At 37.0% G+C, this 16,962-nt stretch overlaps 1 protein-coding gene across 3 annotated transcripts in view; it reads right to left on the bottom strand.

The window, feature by feature from the left end:
• LOC150106493 (protein D3-like) overlaps positions 1–15,748 on the bottom strand; it is a 43,158-nt gene extending 27,410 nt beyond the window's left edge. The window contains exons 1-2 of one of the 3 annotated variants that reach the window (XM_090392490.1): positions 15,620–15,748; positions 15,389–15,491 (exon numbers count right to left, since the gene is read on the bottom strand). In XM_090392490.1, the coding sequence (XP_090248616.1) occupies positions 15,389–15,448 (60 nt within the window). In that variant the 5' untranslated portion in view covers positions 15,449–15,491; positions 15,620–15,748. Of the gene's footprint in view, positions 1–15,388; positions 15,577–15,619 lie in introns of those variants that run through there. The other 2 variants (XM_090392491.1, XM_090392489.1) reach the window with 2 other exon arrangements.
• Positions 15,749–16,962: the final 1,214 nt, after the last annotated feature.

The following is a 16,962-nucleotide window of genomic DNA, read 5'->3' as shown; positions in this document are numbered from 1 at the left end:
AATGATGCACACTTAAATCACATAAATCACTTGGCCACCTACAAAATACAAAATGGCATCTGCGCACCATATTTACTGACAAGTATGAATGTGTCATGTATGCTTACTTTATGATTAAATTCAACTCTACATAACAAACCATGTTAAATTTAATCTTTTTTTAATTTTAAGAAAATTGAGTTAATCACTATATGAAATTATGATATTATTATTATTGCGTGACCTTCCAAGGAGTCCTTGACCTCATCATGGGACACACTACTCCATTACACAATTCGTCATCTCTACTCAATTTTCCTATTACACACCATGAACACCATCTACTGCCCACTGCCACCAACAGCAATTGCGTCTGTAAACTGTATGTGTGTGTCCTGTTTTTCAAGGTTTTTCTCCTGGAAACAGCATTTCCAGGAGAAAAACCTTGCTACCTCCTTGAGATCAGCTAACACACCTTTTATTGAAAAAATCCACATTAAGATTCCTCTCATCATGATGAGAATTGAACTTGGGTCTTTTCCAAATGAAGGGTGCAGTGTCCCATTATTGTTCTTCCAAATGTGCAATGGAGACAAATATACCACTACTAATATACCAAAAGTTCTTTCCCCCCCCCCCCTGCACTACACAAAATTAAATAAAGATCAACAAAATTTAGTACAAATGAACACTTTACTCTCAGTTTATTTGAACTAAATTTTATTAAATTATTTAATAAAATTATCTAATATTTAATAAATTAAATACATCATCATCATCAAATTCCTGCCATGTACCCTCAAGGGGTGTACAGGATATGATAGTACTACATGAAAAAAAATTACATCATTATTAATTTCCTATCTACAATTCTCCTCCAAATCAGTCTGTTACATGTCAAGACTCCAACATTATCAGATCTTATATTTCTGTCGTCTAAGGCACTTTGTACCGTATCAATCCACCTGTATCTTGGTCTTCCTCTGGGTCGTTTTGCTGCCAACCTGGCAGAGAACACTTGTTTTGCTAATCTTTCCTCGCCCATTCGGTTTAAGTGACCATGAGATTAGCTCTGCTAACGCATTCCTGGATGCTGACAATGTCAAGTTCTTTCCTAATATCCTCGTTTTTAATATGATATTGCCATTGATGCCATCTGTTCACGCCTATAATCTTTCTCAGGACTCTCATATCTGTGGTCTCTAGTCTTTGGTCAAGTGTTTTACTTCTAACCCAGCTCTCAGATCCATAAGTTAAAACTGGTTTGAACACTGTCTTGTATACAGCTAATTTAGTGTTCTGACTAATTTCTCTCTTATTCCATATGAATTTATTCAATTGACTTCCCACCATACCAGCTTTGCTGATTCTGTTGTCTATTTCTATATTTAATTTACCATCTTCACTAAAAATCGTGCCTAAATAGCTGAAATGTTTTACTTGTTCCACAGGTTCTCCATTCACAACACAGTTGACATTTTCAATGATTCTGCCTATTTTCATTGTCTTTGTCTTTTTATTGCTGACCTTCATACCATATCTATTACAACAGTTATTCAATTTAGTCAGGGAATTTTGCAGACTTGTAGCGGATTTATTTAGAAGTATAACATCATCTGCATAAAGCAAAGAGCTGACATTAACATCTCCAATTTTGATATCATGTTTAATACCACTTTCCTTCATAATGTGATCCATATAGATAATGAATAACAGCGGGGATAATGTACATCCTTGTCTCACACCAGATTTAACATTAAACCATCTTCCTGTACTTCCTTCAATTCTAACTGCTGACTTACAACTCAAATAAAGACTAAGTATTGCTTGATATAATGCCCCATTGACACCATATAACTGCAGCGTATTGAATAGCTTCTCTCTTGGCACCTTGTCATATGCCTTTTCCAAATCGACAAAACTTAAATACAGATCTTTGTTATATTCCCATGCTTTCTCGACTATTTGTCGTAAAGTGAAGATCTGATCCTGACAGCCTCTATTTGGCCTGAATCCAGCTTGTTCTTCACCAAGCTTTTCTTCCACAATTCTTCTCAACCGTTTCTCAAGTATACTTGCATAGATCTTGCCAGGAACACTTAGTAAGGAAATACCCCTGTAATTCTCACATTCAGTTTTATTTCCCTTTTTATATATGGGTACTATGAGAGCTCTACTCCAATCATCGGGAATTCGTCCCTCTGTCCAGGCTTTCTGAACTATGCAGTGCAGCCACTGTAAGACTCTTATACCACCATACTTCAGCATTTCTGGTCGAATATCATCTACTCCTGCTGTCTTTCCACATTTCAAGCCTTTGATGGCTTTTTCTACTTCAAGTATGGATATGTATTCCTGACTGCATGCCTGGTCAGTGTTTTTTACCACTGTGCTGTCATCACTGCTTGTTTCATTTAGCAGTTTTTCAAAGTAATTACTCCATACTTCACGGATATCTTTTTCTCCAGTTTTTATGTCACCTTTATCATCTCTCTCCTTTTACAGCACTCTTTCCTCCATTCCTGAGCTTCTTCAACAACATCCAGAATATTTTGACAACTTCTTGATATTTATTTTCTATGTTCTTGCCAAAGTCTTCCCATGACTTTTGTTTAGCTATTTTTACACAGTGTTTACCATTCCTGCATTTATCTCTGTATTCTCCAAGAACACAAGCTGACTTATTTGACAGGAACTTTTGATATGCTTTCTTCTTTTTCTTCACTGCCTCTTTAACTTCCTGTGTCCACCAGTGAGTTTTGATTTTTTTATCTTTACAGACAACCTCACCACATGCCTCTCTGGCAGAATCAATCAATGTTTTCTTCAGAGTTTGCCACTGAATCTCCAAGGTTTGATTCCTGTTCTCAAACTCTTTCATTTTTTCTTCAATAATCTTTGTGTATTTTAGTCTACAGTTCACATCTGAGAGCTGCTCAACTTTTATTCGCTTTAAAACTTTCTTACATGTTATTCTTTTCAATATGAAATTCAATTTTATCTTGCTCAAGACTAAATAGTGATCACTTCCAATTTCAAATCCTCTGTACACTCTGGTGTCCTGCACCAGGGAGAAAACATCACTATCAACAATAATTGTTGTTGATAGTGATGTCAATGAGACTTTTCTTATTCCTAGCCTCTTCTCTCCATGTGAATTTGTGCACATTTTTATGTTGGAACATGGTGTTAGTAATAACCAGTCCATGTACTGAGCAGAAATCCAACAGATATTTGCCATTATTATTAGCTTTGCTCTTTTCTCCAAATTTTCCCAAAATATTTTTGTATGTCTCACAATTATTTCCTACTCTGCTATTTAGATCCCCAACAAGGACCAACTTTTCATTTTTCATTGTGTCAGTTGCTTTTTCTAAAGCCTCAAAAAATTCCTCCACTTCTACCTTAGTAGAACCTTCTGTGGGACCATAGGCACAAATAAGTCTCATTGTCCAGTTCCCCATTCTCATATTTGCCCACATTACTCTACTTGAGACTGACTGCCATCCAAGAAGATTAGCCTCGTATTTTGTGTTGAATACTATGGCTACTCCTTCTTTTCCTTGATTGTCATTGCCTGAATATAACATTTTGTATTTATTGCTCAGAAAGATCTCACCAGTTTTGGTCTTTTTTGTTTCAGTCACCCCTATTATGTCGATCTGGTACTTATCTAATTCCTCAGCTAGCTCCATTTCTTTGCCATTCAGGCTTCTTACGTTGATAGTACCGATCTTTAACTCTGGTGATGTTGAGTTGGGGTTTGTTTTCAGATTTGTTCCAGTAGCTGACTTTTCGCTGTTTGCCCTGGTTCCCTGGCGAAAACAACGGGGGCCTTGTTTAACCGGGCGACGCCCCAGCCGGCATGAAATTTTGTCACATTGCACCATCATTTTTTATTTTGGTTTAACCAATAAGAATATAATTTGGTCGGCTAAATCCCAAATTGCCAGCCCATCCTCGTTCGTTCAGTATCCAAGTAGATACCCAACAGGGTGCACCACGAGAAGGTGAGGATTGGACATTAGGTCAGAAGCCCTGGTCGGTTCTCTGCATTCCTTTAAAGGCTATGTGGAGGTCTCCTCTCAGTTATACAGCTTTGACCCTTAAGCACCCCTAAATTAAATACAATTATCGTAAATTATTATAATTATCAAGTTTTTATTTTATTTTATAGCTTGCTACTTTGAAAGTGTGACAAACATGGCATACTGGCATGCACAATACAAAAAGTATTTCTTTCCTTCCTTCCTTCCATCCCCTTCACAGTAGTCCAGACATCACAAGTCACATCCCATCTATGCATAAACCATTAATATAATACTATCAATTAACCACTTATATTTTGATATGCAGTTTACTGACATTTATTATACTAGCCTATAGGGGAGAATGAAAAACCCAAGAAAAACCATTTATACCAGAAATATAATACTCTTTATACGAGAAAAAACCTAGTATATATTAATGGAGAATCAATTCCCTTTATTATTATATGGATACTCCATGGAGTCAAAAAGACTCATGGGAGACCCACACTATCCATTAATACAATACTTATCATACATCTCCTTAAATTTATTCTACCCCATACATCACATACTGAAAATTTTCTTTATTAATACTATAAAACTCCCTAAGCAATTTATATGCCTCTATCATATAACCCCCCCCCCATCTCTTATCAGTCTATGAACATACCTCAGTAATAAATCTCTCCTCATATAGAGCACCCACACAGACTTGCCACCATCTTAGTCATCTCTGAATCAGTTCCACCTCTTCCACATCTCCAAGAAACCCAGGGGACCAGATCAGTGCATTACAATCCAGACAGAGCTTCTCCGAAATCTTATAAAGAGGTAATAACCTGCTTATCTCTGCTTGTCAGGTTTTTTTTTTTTTTTTTTTTTTTTATTAACTAGGTAATTCTCTCAGCTGTTTTAGCTGCTTTTGCAATATGTCCAATGAACTTAGCTCCCTGCTAACACCCCCAAATCCTTGACTTCATTAATTTCCTGGAATACAGCTCTATTAATATGGTGCACAGATGGCAATCTTCTCACTCCAAAATACATAACATTACATTTGTCACATTAAATTGACATGTATACTACTAGCCTATTTAAATCATCCGGCAAAATTTTAACATACATCTTTATTGACTATTGCTGCACCCAATTTTGTATCATCGCTAACAATAAATACTTCCCCAAGATTCTTTCTCATATCATTAATGCACAAATAAAATAGTAGTCGTCCTACAGAGGTGTGGTACACCACTAGCCACAAGCCTTCTGCCTACTTCTCTACTTCCAAAAACTACAACCTGGTATCTCTTCATCAACCAACCTTTTATCCACATCAATTTCATATTCATTCTCATTTGCTGCAATTTATATATTGGAATTCCATGCAGAATCCTGCAAAATGCCTTTGCAAAGTCCAGCAGTATCACCATGTAGCCATTACCTTAATTCAACTCAGGCTGTCACTTTATTATAAAAAATGAGTAATTTACTGAAGCATGACCTACTCTTCACAAAACCATGCTACCCCTATTCCATCTACCTATTCCTGAATTTTTTTCTTTAACGACCTTCTCAATACATTGACCACCAGTCCTGAAATGCTGATCAATTAATAATTTGCCTTGGAGCACCAGTCCTGAAATGCTGATCAATTAATAATTTGCCTTGGAGCATCCTTTATGCAATAGAACTATTTTACCCTCCTTCTGCTCTTTTAGAACTCTACTACAGCTGAAACTCAAACAATCTAGTCAAAGGTGTTACCAATTACCTGGCACATTCTCGTAATACAGGAGCTGATATCCCATCTAAACCCATAGTTGTATTCACTCAATAATTCATCTCCCTGCCATCTGCATTAGCCAAAGTTATTTTTTTTTTTTTTTCAAATATACTGAAAGAATGCTTTCAGATTTTCCTTGACTCATTCAGGTGATCTCCTCTCATACTCTGATTTCACCTTCCTTACCATACCTAGCCTGTGGTCTGTATTGCTGATCACCTTTCTCTTTGAATCCTCTCCACATTCTTTTTTCTTTTAAACTCCTGCTTCAAGCTGCAACTCAATTTAATTCCCAATTTATTACTTCTCCTAATTCTAAGTATGCAGGCAGCTATTCATTCTTTCAATATCCCTTGATCACTTCCCACACACACTACTAAGTCTTTCCCCTGTAGCATGTGCTCCCATAGCACCACTCCAAGAAATCCCTCTACTACAGCTGAAACTCAATCTAGTCAAAGGTGTTACCAATTACCTAGCACATTCTCATAATATGAGAGCTGATATCCCATCTAAATTTCCTATAATCAACAGCTGTGTAATTTCTAAACATATAACCTTACTTTACTGAAGATTCCTTTAGCTGCCTGCCAAGTTAAAACTGAATGATCATTCTTGTCAACTAGCAGCAATGAAGCCACTTTAGTTACAGACAAATCCTCCAATGTAATCCCAAGTTCTAGCATTCACCTTTCACCACATGTTGCCTTAGATAATTATTCCTTAACAGTTGCATAAAAATAAAATAAAATTGCATAAAATACAGCACTGGGCTATATTGTTATTGTTTGCTGATACATATCACCCACATCATTTTTTGCACTCTGTAGAAAATGTTTGAGAACCCAGTGGTTCTCAAACATTTTCAGACTGCAGCACACTTGATAATACAAATTTCTTCTGAAGCACACCTGTATTCTCTGCTGGATTTTTGTGTGATTAACCATAAGTTCATAGCATTTTACAGTTTACACAACATTGACTACAGTACAGTCCTCGTTACTTGATGATGTAATCGTTGTATTGCTGGTGGTCAATTGGTGGCACCTTAGTTCAGCATTTGCGCAAAATACATAAATGTTACCTTAATATTTCAATATTAGGCTGGCAAAAGTTTATATACAAATATAATCATGAATACAGAAGATGTCCTGTCCTATCTACACTATTACATTTTTCAACAACCTACTTGTGTGAGCAGGGATTTTCCTCATTGGCCAAATATTAAAAGTAAGAAATGGCACCGACTTATTTCTGTTAATCAAAAATGACAGATATCTTCGTCTGCAATTCGATCCCGTATTAAAGAATTGTGCAAAAGTAAACAAGCCCATATTTCTCATAAAATTAGAAAAAGTATGTAATTATTAACTCATTAATTTTAACCATTCCAGTTTGTGTTACTTCCAATTTACTTGTTCCTCTCGTATTAATAAATAACACTGTTAAAAATATTTAATACCTATTTTATATTTCTTCTTATTTTCCTATTTTAATAAAAATACTTTTGTTTCTTTCTAGCAGCACACCCTTTGAGAAACACTGCTCCAGCCTATAGCAGCAACCAACTGACTAAATTCTTCTTTGTCCTGCTAGCCTCTAACTCACATAACAGCTTTAAATGCACTCCTTTATCTTATTGACCTCCTACTCATTTTGGTTGCATTTCATCGGCTATCATCAGTAACCCACCCCCCATCCTGTTTGCTCTTTTTATTCCTTCACATTATACCAATAATTATATCATCTTCTGTCAGCCACATCTTGATAATAGCAATAACTTATGCCAATTAAAACTAACCAATACCAAAATATCCTCCTTATTCCTAATACTTCAGGAATTAGTATATAAAATAAAGAGTCATCCTCATCAGCCCACAACTAATCTTACACTTTTGTACTTGCAATCCCATTCCTATTTTTACATCAGGAACTCATTACATAGGACACCAAATTGCTCAATATTATTATTATTATTATAAAAAATCTCCATGGAGTCAAAGACTCATTGTGGGAGGTCCACTGTTATACACACAGTTTATCATACACGCCTCAAATATATTCAGTCTCTGCGCTCACCATACACTCGGGCAATGCATTCCAATCATTCACCACTCTCCATGCAAAAAACCTGCTCCTCACTCCCTTGCTCACATCCCACCTTATATAGCTTCCAGGAATGACTTCTTGTTCTATTCCTATCTCCATCCATTCTGTGCAAAACCTCCCAACATTAATCTGGTAATAACCTCTTAACACCTTAAATGTCTTGATTATATCCCGCTCTCCTCCTCCTATCCACTAATTTCTGCAAATTGCATTTTGTCAATCTCTCTTCATACTCAACATTCCAGAGACCAGAAACCACCTTAGCCAATCGTCTCTGAACTTTTCCCAACACATCATCTTTTTGAAAACTGGTGTTGTGTCCTGAATAAACCAAGAAAAGGAATTACCATTTAATTATTCAGGAACAACTTTCTTTGAAAATAGGCAGAGAATGTGGTATGTTGGCTATATGCTAGAAATGCATTTATATGTATATAACACTAAAATAGGAGTAAGAAATTATATGACAAATGAAAGAAAATTGTAAGAAAAATGTATAAGGGCCAGATAAAGAAATTATTTAAAATACTGAATTAATTTAAGTACCCCATTTCATGTGTCATGAGATAGCAAAATCTGCAAGCCAGAGTGCAAGGGTCACCTTTTGACCGTCCAGCGTTGTGTGTGCTGGGGGGGGGGGGGGGATTATGAGAAAGAGAAACTAAAGCGCTTTCTAAGAAAACACACCAAGCGCATGCGCAATGTAGCAGAAGGAGCTGGACAGTGTGACGAAAAACCCATGTGACCGCGTTGGCGGGCATCGCGATATACGATGCCCACCGGGAAGAGCATGAAGACAAAAAGGTCAAGCAACCCCCCCCCACTCGAGCCTTTTTTTGGGTTCTTGTTTCCTGACCTCTCAGACGTTGGTCCAGTCCGCAACGACGGAGAAGTTCCAGGCTGGCCGTGGAAGGTATGGGTCGTCTGCCACAGCGTATGGAATAGGGCTAGCTATTTCCTTGGACTAGGATAGCTAAGCAATATCATGCGATGGAAGAACCAAGTAGATACCGTCCGTTCTGGCTAAGCTCCTGAGTCATATCGCCCTTCCTGCTGAGAATCTGGCCGTACAGATGTCGAAGGTGACCAGACGAGCAGCAGACTGAGAAGAAGCCTTGATGCCCAGACAAGGCAGAAGAAAGGAACGAGTATCATTTCAGAGACGGTAATGTAGACTTTGTATTATATATTCACGGTTGAGGAATTGTGTGTTTTCCTAAGAACATTTTGTGTAGTGGACTTAATATATGGAACTTTAGGAACTGTCTCCAACTTGGCATAGACCCATCTTTGTTTGAGAACTGTCTGCCTAGAATGGCTCTATTTATTTTGTATGAATTAATTGCGTTAAGTGATATAACTAGTGACCACGTGAGTGTAGAATGTGTGATAACTTGTGATGAGATAATGTTAAGTTGCATATAGAGTGGTCCAAGCAAATTTGTTCATGTATTTCATTAGTAGTAATGAACCAGAGATCTTACTTAAATTTGATTCAGATTATCTAGTAGTAAGACTTTCATGTATCTTTTCTTTAATTAATAAATATGTTTCTTAGTACCTGCCTGATCTGGTTTAGTATATGAATTCAAACAGCCACTCATAAAAATATTATCGAACTTAGCGGGAAGAACCCACGTGTATAATTAAATAAAGTGGACCATGACTGCAAGCAAAAATACAGTGAACAGAAGTTAGATATTTATTGTAGTTTAGTTACTGTGTAATTAAACCTGGATAAGAGCCATCCTGGATACGAGTCTCATCTATCCTCGTTATTGGCTGGCACAGTTAAAAAATAAATTTGTCAATGCTTATCAGGTGGACTGTCTCAGAAGATATGTTAATGGCCGCGTCCCATTCTAGGACAAAGCCCTAATCATTAAGTATCCTACACGTGATTAAACTTAAGAGCGGCCAAAGATTTTGTTTGTTTAAAAAGGATAAAGATTTAAGAGAACAACCAGTTAAGTATAGACTAACCTAAAAAGGCTAAAAGGGAAATTATAGAAAAAGAGTATATAACACCAGGTGCCCAAATCTGTGCACATTAATCCATATGTGGCCTGATCAAAGCCTTATACAAAAGGAACCATTACATCCTTACTTCTACAAGTCAGTGCCCTCTGCATCATCCCCATTATCTGCTGTGTTGTCCTCACAATTTTAGTAACATGTCCCCAAAATTTTACATCGTTGTCTACAATCACTCCCAGGTCTCTCATCTCCTCTACCACTTCCGAGATATTTCCACTGATTGTGTACTCTACATCCCATCCCTGATTCCCAAATTTCAAAACCTTACACTTTGCAATGTTGAATTAACATCCCCACTCATTTACTCATTCAGCCAGTGTATTCAAGTCTTCTGGCAAAGCTACAGCAAGTGTATTCAAGTCTTCTACTCCTGATAGCTCTTCCCAACTTTGCATCATCTGCAAAAAACTGCATATCGCCATTCAGACCTCTCCAAATATCATTTATATATAAGTTAAACAGCAATGTACCCAAAACAGGTCCTTAGAGTATATCACTAGTAACTTTCCTCTTCTGGGATATCGATCCTCCATAGACAACTCGCTGATGCCTATCAGACAGCAAATCTCCAAACCAGCAAACTAATCTACTGTTCATCCCCATTCATTCCAATTTAATTACCAGCTTGTAATGTGACAATTCATCAAACGCCTTTGCAAAATCTAAATATATACCACTGTATATGTAACACCCTTATCCAATGGATTTGTCATTTTATTATAAAAAGTAATCTGAATCTTAGTTCTAACTAACTTCTTTAATACCTTGACCACAACTCCAGACACACAGACTGGTCTATAATTCAAAGCCATACTCTTATCAACTCCCTTATGAATTGGAACAATTTTACCTTCTTTCCACTCTTTTGGAACTTGACTTAGTGAGACTCATGTTGAAAAGATATGCAAAAGCTGTTGTTAACTCTCTGAACATTCCCTCAAAACAAGTGGTGAAATAGTATCAAGTCCCACAGCTTTATTTACATCAAGTCTATTCAATTCCTCATATGCCTCCTGTTCACTTACTAGCAGTTCCTCCTCCTTCTTTCACACTGCTTTCAAGTTCTGCATTTCATTCTTATGAATGTGACATTCATAAGAATGAAATACCTTTATAAATTGCTCATTAAATATTTCAACTATATCCTCCGCAGCAGTTATCATTCCCCTGTTTTCACCAATCAATCCCATCCTACCATAATCATGCTTTCTTCTACTGGCCACATATCGAAAAAACTCCTTAGGATTTTTTTTTTGGCTGCTTTAGCTAACTGCTGCTCATACCGCACTTTTGCTACCTTTATCAAACGAGTGACCTTCCTTGCCTGCTCTTTGTACTTCTCATGCAACTGGTTGTTATAACTACTCATCTTGTATTTCTTCCATAATACCTTCTTCTTCTTCCAGATTGCACCTTATCTCTTGATTCATCCTTTCACACCTGCTCTATTTACCCTCTTAACCTCTGGAACAGAGTCTGATATTGTCCCCACCAAATAGTTCTTGAGTAGGGCTCAAGCAGCATTGATATCCTTTCCATCCAGTTCCTCTTTCCAATTTATTATCGCAAGCTGTTTCCTGAGCTTTTTCATAATTACCATTCTTAAAATTCCACATATATCCCTTTCTAACAGACATCCTCAAATGACTGGTCACCCTGCAAGTGATCACCTTGTGGTCACTCTCACTAACTGGTGGAAGATTTGACATCTCATTTATAATATCATCTGATGAGCTGATCAAATCCAATACTCTTGATCCTCGTGTACTCTCCATTATGCACTGCATAAGGTAATTGTCTTTCAAAAACTCCGAAAATTAATTTTTTTTAGCCCCAGATGCAGTCTCTTGATTCCAGCCTATATTACCACAATTAAAGTCACCCATAATGTTCACTAGTTTCTTGCTAGCTAGGCCAATTTGCTATTATACATTTCCTTCTCATTACTCTCCATATTACCAGTGTTAAGTTCTGAATGAAACTGAAACTGTATTAATTTATATTTTCTTCAGAACTTAACATGCATCTTATATTTTAACATATACTGATATATCACATGGATAAAATTGCTTGTAAATTACCAGCAACAATAATAATTTAAGAGTTTATTTATTTGTCCATAGTGTTGTAATGTATTTACTGGGAATAGTCCATTGTTTAAACTTTGCTAAAATTTTATAAATATTTGTATGTGGCTGGGAGAAGGCTAATCGGATTAAGTACCAATAGCCTTCTCCGATAGATTAAGTACATGTGCACGGTGGAAGGAGAGCACACAGTCTCCCCCCCCCTCCCACCACCACTTTAAATATCCGAAGAGCATGCTAGGGGAGATTATGGCGCTAGGTGCTGGGAGATGTAAGGTGATGTGAGCAAAGAGGGAGAAATTTAATGACGTAGTAAGGAAGTGTTGGGTGCGAGATTTAAAAAAGCAAAGCAGTGCCAGCTCAGGGGCTTTTTTTTGTCGTCCTCTTCGCTTGCCGATGTTTGTCCCCGTTCCTTGGAAGGATTGTCGAAGCAGAGATTGTGGGAGAATGCCAAGGAGTCCTTGGGAGATACGTATGATATGTAATCTGACTAGAGTGTAATTAAATGTTTTCTCTAGATTCAATAGTTGACTTGCCTGATATTATTTTCTATTGCACTGCTCACAAATAATCGAACCACAGTGGGAGGTAATTTATAGGGGAGGTTATGACTGCAAACTAAGTTAGAGATAGATGAGGTTTAAACTACTTCATATAGTTTAAGAAATTAGGGATAGTGTGCTATGCTAAGTTCTGGTTCTTTGATTTTTCATTGTTCAGAAAGCTAGGATTCAGGGTGGCGCAGTATAATAGAAATTTTCTCTGAATCTGAAGAAAGAACCAGCACTGAAATAAAGGAACTGCCATTGTCCATTGGGAATCTCTTTGTCTTCTACCCACATGCAATATCCTTAAAGTTGTTAACGGCCCAAAGTAAGTGATAAGACTGCATAAACTAAAGAGTTAATGAAGTATAATTAAGGTTCTAACAGAAAGTGTTGAATTAAGGAATTAATATCGATATAGACACGAAGTAAATAATATAAGCCAAGTAAGAAGAATTATAAGGAAAGTGATGCCATAACACTAGGTCTTATAGCAACATCCAACTAAATATTTCATCCTGTTTACTTCTACCTCACACCATACTGCCTCAAAACCATGGCCACTATTTACACCTTGTAAATCCACCTTAGATGGGCACTACTCATCTGCTACCATCGACAGTACTCCTCCTCCCTTTCTTCCCTATCTGTCTTCATGAAAAATATCATATCTGTTCATCTCTATTCCTGTCAGGATATAATTGTCATCTAACCATGTCTCACTTATACCAACAATTTTGGGGCGAATAAACTCAAGCAAAGCAACAATTTCATTCTCCTTATTTCGAATACTTCTAGCATTAGTATATAAACATAAGAAACATTAATGCTTCTAAAAGTCCTACAAAAGTCACTTCTCCGATGCGACTCTTCAATACCTTCCCCAGTCACGTCCTTTATATTACCACTAATTCTACAACTTTCCTCACCAATCCCGGGCCATCTCACTCTGTTTTTTGCCTGCTCACACATTTACCTCTCAATCCAGCATCTGCATGTTTCATAAAGTGTCTCCCCATCCACCCCGACTACCCTTATATCATTGTTTGTATTGTGGTTCTGCTCTCTCATTTACTTCATTCATGATATTCACCTCTCCATTTGCAAGTGAGTGAGTGAGCAAATACCTTTCCCTAGCCTGCTTTTTTGCTCTTTCATATCACTTCGCACTACCCCGAATCTAATCATTATGGTCATTACCTCTCTTGCCAGTAATGATCTCTCCAGCCAACTCACACCAAAACCATTTAAATGCAGCCCATCTTCTTTATACGATTCCATCCATCCCTCAAATTCCTCCCACACATTCACAAAATGCATTTCATTCTCCTCACACAACTGCTCTAACATATCATTCATCCTTGGACCACTACTATTTAATTTGTTCATTAACGATATAGGAAAAGATCTGAGAGGAACGGTTCATTTGTTTGCTGATGATGCAAAGTTGGGTATTGCAATAGAAATTTCAGATAAAGTCAAAATTTGCAGGATGATTTGGATAGATTGGAGAACTGGGCTAAGGAGAATGGATGTCAATTTAATGTGGCAAAATGTAAAGTTATGCATTTTGGGGTGAAAAGATTAACAGCAGTATACTACATTGGTGGAACTGTACTCCAGGAGATTGATGAGGCCAGTGATTTGGGAGTGTTGGTGGATAAAGAGTTGAAGTTTAGGAGGCACATTGCAAAAGTGGCTAAATCACCTCATCAAATCACTTGGTTGCCGAAGAATACATTGATGAGCAGAGACAAGCAAGTCATTGTTCCTCTGCATCGAGCCTTGATAAGATCCCATCTCGACTACTGTGCCCAGATTTGGTCGCCTGGGTTTCTTCTAGATGGGGAGGAGGTGGAGTGGATCCAGAGGCAAGTGACCAAGATGATAACAGGTCTATGGAATGAACCTTACGAGAACAGGTTGAAGATTTGTGGGTTGCAGAAATTGGTTGATAGGCAGAAAAGGGGGGGAGGATATGATTGAGACATTCAAATTACTGAAGGGTTTCTATAAGATTAATTCAGAGCATATTTTTTAAAACGGGACTGGTGGTGAGAGGACTAGGGGCCATCCATGGAAGTTGGGCAAGAGTGTGGTTAGTAAGGGTGTTAGAGCTAGGTTTTTTTACTTTTAGAGTGGTAAATGAGTGAAATAAGCTGCCAGAGTCTGTTCTGTGTGCTATGACTGTGAATGAGTTCAAGGCAAAGTATGATAGATACTGTGTGAATGTTGAATAGTTGTGATGGACATGATGTTCAGGGCCTCCCTCAATGAGTCTAAGGACTCTTTGGAGTTGCCCGTAATAATAATAATAATCTTTGCTCGCCTCCTCAATTCATCACTATCATACTTCGGCAACACACTGACTACTTTTCCTACCCCAGTTATCTATTACTCTCCTTATATAATTTTCCTTGTTTCTATCCAAATCTTAAGACCAAAAAATTGTTCTCTTCGTGGATTTGGAATGCTCTTACGTCTCCTTTGTTCTCTTCTGAACATAAGTTAAACAAGACTCAAAACTTTCATTACTGACACTCATGACAGTTAAAGTAGCATAATATGAAGCTTGCTCTTTTATTATGATTATTTTTAATATACGCCGGGTCATGTACTAACTGCCGCAATGCGTTATAAACAAACATTCGAACTAAGCAATTCACGTGCCAACTTTTATTACATTAAAGGCTTACAAGACAAACTTCAAACTGAAAAACAAGCTAAGACTACAAAAATAATAATAATACCGAAGAAAGTATACTGATATAAGTTTAAAACAACTATGCAGTGCATATAAATTAAATCTTAGGTTACCTCTAGCACGTGAGCTGGGTTGGTGTCGATGACATCGGGCACAACTTTATTAGCTTCCATAGCTATTTTCAATCGTTTTTCTTCGTCTTCAGTGAAAACTGTACTACAGATCAACAAGAAAAATAAATTAAGCATTAAAGCAGTCCGCATATCTGAGAGAGAGACTATTACATATGTTGTTTAAGAGAATACTGCAATACAACACTAAAATAAATAGAACGCTAAACTTACCCTTCCAGTCGCGCACTGCTACTACTTTCACGAACGTAGTAGCAGTGCGCGAAGACCGTCTTTTTGAAGACCGTGTTACGCCCTTGAAAATGTGGAGCGACGCCTCCTTAAACGATATTTTTACTTGATTGCAGTAATAAAGTGCTATTTCATAAACATCACTTCAAATCACATCCCTGATTATAACTATTATCATAATTATTTACACAACTAATATTTTATAAGAAAAACGAATTTTAAAATTGTGTCATAATGCAGTTAAGGATAACTGCAGTAACAGCAAGGATGGATAAACACCGCTGAGCCTACATGACAATCCGTCAGGAAATAAAATAAACTACTATATTATACCTTGCGTTGCTTAACTTAGTACAGAATTTAAAATATGATTAATACCATGTAATATGGGTTACCGATTTTTTATGACTTTGTTATAAATGATTATATGGAGTTCAAAAAGTAAAAGAGAAGTAAAAATCTCTATCTGTTTTCTTCGTAACACTGAGAGTTGATATGGAATGCTTGGAATTGAACTGAATAAAATGGTCCCAACAAACTGCTTAGATGAAAATTAATCTAAAAATGGGAAAGTCTTCCAAATCTTCAGCTGATATGGAATAATTGGATTTAAAAAAAAAAAAACTACGAAAGTAAATAATTAAAGAAAGTATATCGAAAACGAGAGGATACACATACAGGGACCAACAATTTACACAAAATATATTTGGTAATTTAAGTAAGTAATTTCTTGTTACCTTGATTATTAATTTTGTCATTGTTTTTAAAGGAACGGTTCCTAAATCAAAACTAATAACTACGAGGCATTCTTCAGCGGGGTGGGAGAACATAATCGAAACATGATAATAAATAAATTATTTAATTTCTTTTCATTCCCAAAGGAAGCGGGACATTATTTTGGATCTAAATTTCGGGGGAGGAAATCGGTCTCCACCTTTTGCTATCACGGGCGTTTTTGATTAAGGTGAAGCAACTAAAGCTATGAGGCCAGTGTATTATCTTTGTTAGCTGGGTATTTTTCTGGCCAATCTGCCTATTTTGCAAGATGAAACCATGAGTTTCTGAAAAAACGTAGTTAGCTTGAGAAGGCTATTCGCGTCATAGAGAGTTCGAACCTAGGTTTTTCCAATTAAAGCACGTTGTCGTCCGGTTCGGAGACACTGTTTAGTGTCTGCATCATGATGTTTACATTTTATTAGGCGAAAGGCAACGATAATCTAAGAAATTGTTGCCATCATGCAATACAGTAACGAGGGTATGAAGCGCCTGTGGCAAGTGTCTAACTTGCGTCCCCTAACCCAAAAATTTTGAAACATTTAAATATA

This window comes from Typopeltis vanoorti, chromosome 5 (genome assembly GCF_054136105.1).
Source record: "Typopeltis vanoorti isolate ZY-2024b chromosome 5, IOZ_Tvanoo_1.0, whole genome shotgun sequence".
In the NCBI taxonomy this organism is placed as follows: domain Eukaryota; kingdom Metazoa; phylum Arthropoda; class Arachnida; order Uropygi; family Thelyphonidae; genus Typopeltis; species Typopeltis vanoorti.
This window is presented reverse-complemented; position numbering and strand designations above follow the sequence as displayed.